Consider the following 8952-nt stretch of genomic DNA (forward strand, 5'->3'; position numbering starts at 1 on the left):
GGAGGGAGTATAGGCAGCTTTTAATAAGTTGGAGGAGTATTAAGCGTTAGGGTGTCTTCTTTTTTAGGGCATCTATTACCCACTTTAGGAGATATAAGGAAACGTTAGGGGATAATGTTTTAGGTAGGGGAGGTAATATAGTAGTATTAAATACCCCTTAGTTATTTTAGTTCGTTTTCTTATTACGTATATAAGACTTAGGGTTATATATATTTTAAAAGGAGCTTAGGTTTTAACCTTACCTTATCTTAATATAACTTCTCCTCTACCCTTTATTAATTAATGACTTCTCTAGTATAACTTAAGTTATTCCGTTTTTATATTTATAATGCTTAATTAAGTATTATCTTTTAGTGTTGGGCTTTGCCCTTCTATACTGCCTATAACGGCGGTAATATTAATCCGGTTATAAAGCTAAAGCTCCCTATATACTACTATATATATATTAAATAGCTTATTAGTAATAGGGCTTAGCGGAATATATAGGGTGTAAAAATATTATTAGAATAGCAACAACTTACCTTCCTTTTATAACCGCAATAATAACTAAAACCTCTTTCTCTTTCTTATATCTAGTGTGTTCTAAATATATTATATATTTAGGCTTTATAAGCTTAATAGGCTATATCTTATAGGCAATAGCACCTAAGTATTACGTAGAGGAGACTAGCGTGGGGGTAGGCTTAAAGAGAGTCGCGGTTATATAGTGGATACGGTAGCAACTAATATAGCTTAACTAGTGGTAGCGGTAGATATAGCAGTATTAAATAGGGAGTTAATTAATAAAGTTTAACTCTAGCTTAGCGTTAGATTAACACTAAAAATTCTAAATATCGCATCTATACCCTATAAAGAAGGGTATAGTATATAATTATATTTAAGACTGGCTGTACGCAGCTCCTACTATAGACTTTTAGATAGTAGATCTGCGTGCTCCTATTCGTTTATATAGTTGTTAAGGTGTTTATATATAATAATTAGGTGGAATTAATATGCTATTTAATATAGCATAGTATATGGAACGGTAATAGTATAATATGTTAGAAATAGAGCAGATTTACTAATAACTATAGGTACTGCTAATGTCTAAGCCCACGTCTAAAGTTTCTTAAGGATATAATTCTTTTTAGTATCTAGATTTGCCCCCTTCTTATTATATATTTCACGTTTGGGCGTTCTTAACTAAAGGGAGTTATTATAGTGACTATAGTAGGAGCCTTTATTGGTATTAGCAGCAATTAAAGCGTTAGGCTCGGCGAAATACTTATATAGTGTTTCCTTAATACACTTATAATTGTTATATAGCTAGAAAAACTTATCTTTTATCTCTATACGCTTCTGCTTATCTTCCTTTTTGCCTCCCCGCTTTAACTAGATAGTATTACTAGCTAATAAGTTATCCGAGTTTATAGAATTAACTAACGGTAATTAGGATCCGCGTAATAGTAATAGCTAAAAGGTAGAAGAGGGGTGGGATAATAGTACGCAAGACTATTACTATCGGCGAGAATTTAAACGGTGTATAGCCTTCGGCTTTAGCTATAGGAGTAGGTCTTATTTGCTAAAGCACTAGTATTTAAATAAAAAGATTACTTTAGCCCTTCTACTATTGCGACTAGCTTAACCACCATACTATAGAAGAAAAGAGAAATATTATTTAGGCGCCGGTATTATATATATAACCACTCTACGGACGTCTAGAAGATTAATACTAATTTTAATAGCCTCTGTAGCAAAAATAATTTAAATCTTAAAAATTTTTACTAGTTTTCTAAACTTATCTAGTATTAAATTCTTACTAAATAATAAGGTTGTTTAATGGAATACGGCTATAATTAAGCGGGTGATATTCTTAGTATATTAAGCTAGATATAGCTACTATAGGTACTTAGATATACTTTTATACGCCTCTATAGCTTAGACTCTAGTATTAAAGAATATAATAGTCTTTGGAATTTTATGCGGAGTAGCTAAGCGGCTCCCTCCCTAAAAGACGGTAGGATTGATATATGTTTTAATAGTTAGAGGATTAATAGCCTTATTAAAAAAGAAGCGGAGTAAGGTATATTTAGTAATTATATCCTTTAGTATCTAGCTAAGATGAAAGATAAGCTCTCTACAGGAAATAGAAGTCTGCTTAAGGTATATATTATTATTATTAAAGCCTAAGGACTTCTTTACCGTTTCTAACGTTTCTAGATTAAAAGTTATAAAATAGGTAAACCACGGAACTAAGCTTCTAATTAGATTGCGTATATAGCGTAGCTGCGTATACTTAGGGCGAAACTTCTTACCCCATTATATAACAAGATAAGCTTTATTAACAGTAACTAAGGCTAATTACTTCTTAAACTTAAGGTCTTTAAGCAGATCTTAAAAAGATGGTATACTAGCAAGCTTAGGACTAATAAAGATATAAGTATATAGGCCGGCTCTTACATTCTTAAGCGCTTTATCTATATCCTTAACGTTGGCGTTAAGGAGCAGCGTATTACTACCAATTTAATTAACCTTTTAAACTTACTCTTTTGCAATCTTGTTTAATGGAAGAAATATTAGCAATATAGTATTTTTATAAAGGATTAAAATTACTTATATAATAAGGCTTTTATTAAAGCCAGTTTGTGTAATAAGGGTAATATTAATGCGATTATAAATCAGCCTCCAAATATAGGTTACCTGCTTATTTTTTATATAGAATTTGTCACCGTATAGCAGTAATATAGTACCCTAAATTACGTTATCTCGTGCTTAAGTTATTATGTTAGGCTTTTTCTTATCTTAGATTTTTCTCTAAGCTCTAGCTACTTGTATCTTTAGTATATCCTAATAGGCTAAGCTAGTAGAGAGTTAAGGTATATCCTAGCTGGCCAAGCTGGTAAAAAGTTAAGATGTTTATAGATCTATCCGTAGTAACTAAGAAGCTTTACTATCTACTACCAGTAACTAAAACGCCTTATTATTAGTGCGTTACTTTTTAAAGACGTTTACTGCACTAATAGTATTATCTATTACCTCGCTAGTAGTATAAGGACAGTTACGTACTGTACTAGGCGTATATCCAACTTTTAGCTTCCTTATTAAGGCCTTTAAGCGTTTCTTTATACTAAACGGCGGTATATAGCTTATTAGTAAACATAGAGTTAATAGGGGGTTTATAGGTTAATATTTAGGTAGTATAGGTAGCGGAGGAGCAATAAAGCAGGTAATAAGGTATAGAATTAATCTAGATATAATATATTAGCTATTTAGGTGTTTATCTACTATAAATATTAATATAGAAGGTTAAACGTTAAGGATTAGTAATGGTTGATGGCTCTAGCTAAATATTTACTGTTTATAGCGGTAATATTTAAGGCAAAACGTAGCGGTAACCACCAGGCCGTTTACAATAATTTTGGCAGCGTTAAAATTGCCTTATAAAGCTCTAGAATATAACGTTAGCCAATTATCTATAAAGGCGTTAGTTTATTATTAATTAATAGCAGTAGGGTTTTAGGCGGAGCTTTAAAGGGGAGACCTGCTTATTTAAGGCGAAATATAGCAGTAACTACCAGGCCGTTTGTAATAATTTTAGCAGCGTTAGAATTGCCTTATAAAGTTCTAGAATATAATATTGGCCGATTATTTATAAAGGTATTAGTTCATTATTAATTAATGGCTAAAAATTTAGTATGGCGCGCGAGTTTGTATAAGAATTACATATAAATTGGCGTGAGGGACTAATAAATTTCTAAACCGTGTACCAGATAATAATAATATAAGATAATTAATCTGTTATATAAGCAGCTTATAATTAGCTAATCGTCTAAAACTAAAATAACGTCCTCGCAATATATCTAGAGCTTAGTTAGCACCTCTCGCTTAATTTTAACACTCCCCTATGTTAATAACGCTCTGCTTATCTACTTATCTACTTATTTATTTCCTAAATAGGCAATTATAAAGCTATTCCTAAGTACCTTATAAGTGCCATTCGGCCTACGTATAGAGGGAAAACCTATAGTAGGTGAAAAACCTCTATTACTTGCTCTATTAGCTACTAATTCCTAGCGTTACACAGTGCTTTATAAATTAGTCGATTGGTAGCTATTTCGTAAGCATATTTTTAGGTTAATCTTTACCTGGTATATATACTACTTTGAGTTAATCTTGCTAAACCATGTCGTTTCGTACGAAGAGGTATCGAGTCTCAATATGCTTGGCTTTCTGGTGGTGCTTTATGTCGTATAAAAGGTCGACCGTACCCTTATTGTCGCAGTAGAGCGTAGGGATAAAAGGGTTGTCGTTATCTCTCTCCCCTAGGTCTCTCGTTAGCTTCTTAAGCTATACTGCTAACCTTACTCCTTCTAATACTGCCATAATCTCTGCTTTTATTAAGCTTAATGCCGTCGACTTCTGCCTTTGGGCCATCTAAATTACGGCTCCCCTATAGCGTATAACTGCTATACCTTAGAATAATATCTAATCGTGTTTGTTATATTGTTATACTTAAGGGGGCGGATTGCAGTTATAATCTTAATCGATTTAGAAGCTTATAAATACCTCTATAGGTCCTAGGTCTTTGCATCTCCATTCTCTTAAAATTCTTATCTTTATAATATTAGGGGTCTGCTTGTTTTTTTAAATGCACAGTCTTGCCTTCTTGCGAATTACTTCTCCCTTAGCGTTGTACTTGTGCTTTAGAACTAGCTTGCTTAGGAGTAACGACCTTCCTTTTAGTACTCTCCCCCTTATAATGGTATAGGTGTGCATTCTCTTATACGGGCGTCCCACCCTTAGCATCACCTTAAAGATTTAAGCGTCCTACTTAATCTTAACCTGGGCTTCCTACTTAACTTAAGTGGCCTACTTAGTCTTGACCTGGGCTTCCTACTTAATTTAAGCGGCCTACTCGGTCACTATCTAGCTTACTTATAGTTCCCGCTACTAAAGTCTTTATTAGCACTTAGTCTTAACCTAGGCTTCTCACTTAATTTAAGCATCCCGCTTAATCTAAGCGGCCTACTTAATTACCATCTTGCCTACTCGTAGTTCTCGTAACTAGAGTCTCTATTAGCACGTTTAAGGTAGTAGGGGAGGTATAGGTCGGCTCGCGGCTTAATTTAAGCGTCTCGCTTAATTACCACCTTTTATAGCTTAGCTTATAGTATACACCTAACGTGCTCTATAAGGGAACCTATACTTATTATAAGCATAGCACGTTTAGGGTTAGGGGTAGATTAAATCGCTGTCGAATTCTTCCTTAGCTATTGCTATATTCCCTACTTCCTCTGCCTTAGGAGCACCTTGATCTTTCTTCTTAGCGTTGTTAAAGCGGAATTGTTTAAGGAGGGGATAGTCTTTCTAGTAGTGGCCTTCCTAATAGTATACTCTGCACTCGTTTTTCTCTAGTGGCCTTAGCTCCTTGCTATAGCTGTAGCTCTTGCTTACTTAAGATAACGAGCTATAATGTGATAAGGAATGATCGAATCTACCAGCACGACCTCTGCCCCTTGTTCGACCTCAATTTCCCCTTCTCCCCCTAGGTTCGTCTTTCCTCTCTTATATAAGTGCTGCATTTTATACCTATATAGGGCGAGCAGTCTTATACTCCTAAAGAAGGGTAATGCAACTCTTAAGGTCTTGTTTATCTCGTAGACACTAGGTCTTTGTATTTTACTACATAACATCGCTTAGTAGGGCTAGAAGGAGTTGCTCTTTAATATTATTATTAGTAAGTGCTTAAGGTGTTAAGGCTAGATTAATCTTAAATTAATTTAGTATATAAAGGAACTTAACGATTTGTATCTTTATAGGGTTAAATATAGTACTATAGAACTCCCTGTAAAGTCTAGAGGTGTAAACCTCGTCATTAGCCTTATTAAACTTCTTTATTCCTTCCCACATTCCCTAAATATTATACGCCTTTATTATCGCACGCATCTCTTCCTAATGGTCGTCTCCTATCGAATTATAGATAATCTTGTTTGCTTCCCCTCGTCTTCTTCTTCCGTCAGCTGAATTGACTTAATTTGGGTCCTCTGCACCAGTGACAAAGTCCCAGCCCTCTGATATGATCAGGGCTGCCTTATAGGTGCGCTCCCAGTCTGCAAAGTTGTCTCTATTAAAAATAACGATTTTACCGGCCTTGTAATCGTACGTAGGTGTCGTTGAGGTTAAGGTAGAGGAGGTCATTTTAGGGGTCGATTTTCGAGTCAGGAGAAGTGTTGCTACCCGGGCTCATAACCTATTGGAATTACAAGGTCATGGGGTCACAGCGGAGCTATCTTGAGGATCTAATTGATGATAGAGATGACGCAGACGATGAATATTGATTGATTCGTGATGCAGTGGATGCGGTTGATGTCTATATAGATTGCATGCGGACTTCGTCCTCGCAATGTGTCCAGAGCTTAGTCAGCACCTCTCGCTTAATTCTGACAGAGCCACGTGCAGGTGTCAGATAACCTGTATTCTCTAGAGGCGTAGACCGTGCACGAGTCACGTGCACGAGTCACGTGCATTGTAAACCTCCCGAGGGCCCTAGGTCCAAGGTCAATCAAGACACGATCAAGATCATCAATCAATCAACCCATTTCATCAATGAATAGCTCTATATGAGTTATCTGACAGCAGGCGTGCAGACGTGTAGACGTTTCTGGCGATTAATTGCAGAGACGTTTGTAGAGACGATTGTATAGGCAATTGTATGGACATTTAACTGACCGTTCGTATGGGCGGTGGGCGATTAATTAGTTGATTGATTAATTGTATGGACGTTTGTAGAGTTGTGCGTAAGGCCGTTGTAGAGAAGTTCGTACGGGCGTTCGATTGATTGATTAATTGATCGTATGGGCGTTCATACGAGCGATTGTGTAGATATTCGTAGAGCCGTTTGTAGAGCTGTTGTAACCGACTACCGACACTGCGCTGAGACACAAGATCACCGCTTGGAAGGCTCCAAGACGGCGTCAACGCCACCCAATATATTGGTTGCAGATCAATATTGGTGGCAGATTACCGTTCCTATTTCAGCTATCTATTACCCTATCACTTCTACCTTCTTCGTGTATATATAGAGCCTCTAGAGCTACATTCACAATCAAGTCGTTCATTCAATTCTTCGCACTGCAAAGCTTACAGCTGTTTATATAGACGATTATAGAGCCTTCCTAGTATATATTAGTGCTGCGTGTTAGTAGGGCTTTAGAGCTCCGTATTAAGCTTTAAGTAGAGCTTTAAGTAGAGATTTGAGCTTAAGGGGGAGACCCCCTTAGACCCCCCTGCACACTGCGTGCTTTATTTACTGCATAGGCAGAGCTCTTATAGAGGCTTTGGTAGAGCGTTTTAGTAGAGCTTTATATAGAGCTTTTAGTAGAGCTTCGTGTAGAGCTTTATATAAAGCTTTATACAGAGCTTCTATAGAGCCATATATAGGCGTGCAAACGTTTATACGGGCGATTAATCGTAGAGACGTTTATAGAGACGATTATATAGGCAATCATGTGGACGTTTAATTGATCGATTATATAGGCGTTCGTACGGCCAATTATATAATCTTCCTAGTATATTAGTGCTGTGTTAGTAGAGCTTTAGAGCTCCAAGTAGAACTTTAAGCTCAAGGGGGAGACCCCCTTAAACTCCCCCTATGTACTACGTGCTCTATTTACTGTGTGGGCAGAGCTCTTATAGAGGTTTTAGTAGAAGCTCTAGTAGAGCTTTTAATAGAGCTTTTGCAGAGCTTTTATAGAGCTTTAGTAGAGCTCCATGCAGAGCTTTAATAGAGCCTTATGTAGAGCTTTAATAGAGCTATATTTAGGCTTGTTTTTAAAGGCCTTATAAACGGCTTTATATAGAGCTTTGAGCAGAGCTTTGTATAGGCGTTTATGCAGGCGTTCGTACAGGCGTTCGTGTAGGCGTTCGTGCAGGCGTTCGTGCAGGCGTTCGTGCAGGCGTTTGTGTAGGCGTTTGTGTAGGCGTTCGTGTAGGCGTTCGTATAGACGTTTGTAGAGACAATCATACAGACGTTTGTACGAACGATTATATAGGCGATTGTAGACGTCCGTAGAGACGTTCGTAGAGACGTTTATACGGGCGTCTGATTAATTAATTGTAAAGCTGTATATAGAGACGATCGTACGGTTGATTAATTATATAAGCAATTGTAGAGACGTTCGTACGGGCGATTGTACAAACGTTTGTAGAGCCGTTTGTAGAGCCGTTTGTATAAATAATTGTATGGGCAATTGTAGAGCCGTCGTAGAGGTATTCGTAGAGAATAATTGTAAGACTTCCTAGTATATTAGTGCTGCGTGTTAGTAAAGCTTTGGAGCTCCGTGTAGGGCTTTAAGTAGAGCTTTAAGTAGAGCTTTAAGGGGAGACCCCTTTAGACCCCCCTATGCACTACGTGCTCTGTTTTACTGCGTAGTTAGTATACTAGGTGGGCAGAGTGTTGCAAAGCCTTTAATAGAGCTTTTGATAGAGCTTTTAGTAGAGCTTTTATAGAGCTTTTATAGAGCTTTTATAGAGCTTTATACGGAGCTTTATACAGAGCTTTTGCAGAGCCTTAGTAGAGCTCGACGTTTTAAAGTTCGTCACATGGATTCTGCCACAACTTACCGCGCGCAACTTTTTTTCTAACTAATAAGAAGCTGGCTTTCTAACCAATCAAAAGCTGGCTTGGCGGAGGTTTGAAATCCAGGACCCGAAAATATAGACCACTCGTACCTTAGGTCAACAAATTAATATATTACTTCCTAAATTGAGTTCTCGCGAAGCCGAAGCTACTATATAAAAAGCTATACAAGACTTTAATTCGGGCGTTGAGCTGTCAATTCGCAAAGCCTCCGACGTCCGCAGCCTACCACGATCCACCGTTACACATCGTTATGCTAGGCGTCTCCCCCAACACCTAGCTTATAAGACTATACTGCATCCTTATTAGGAAGATCAAATTGTTTAATGGATACA

At 37.0% G+C, this 8952-nt stretch overlaps 1 protein-coding gene across 1 annotated transcript; it reads right to left on the bottom strand.

Annotated features, from left to right (window-relative positions):
• Window positions 1-5854: 5854 nt before the first annotated feature.
• On the bottom strand, window positions 5855-6343 carry K441DRAFT_664761 (uncharacterized protein). The gene has a single exon (XM_067649400.1). It carries the CDS (start codon window positions 6175-6177, stop codon window positions 6010-6012), a length of 168 nt encoding a protein of 55 aa, XP_067500967.1. The 5' UTR covers window positions 6178-6343; the 3' UTR covers window positions 5855-6009.
• Window positions 6344-8952: the final 2609 nt, after the last annotated feature.

The sequence above is a fragment of the Cenococcum geophilum genome (genome assembly GCF_001692895.1).
Source record: "Cenococcum geophilum 1.58 unplaced genomic scaffold K441scaffold_39, whole genome shotgun sequence".
In the NCBI taxonomy this organism is placed as follows: Eukaryota; Fungi; Ascomycota; class Dothideomycetes; order Gloniales; family Gloniaceae; genus Cenococcum; species Cenococcum geophilum.

Excerpts from the sequence above, each read along its gene's own strand:
- K441DRAFT_664761 (XM_067649400.1), bottom strand. The coding sequence starts at position 6,177 with ATGACCTCCTCTACCTTAACCTCAACGACACCTACGTACGATTACAAG.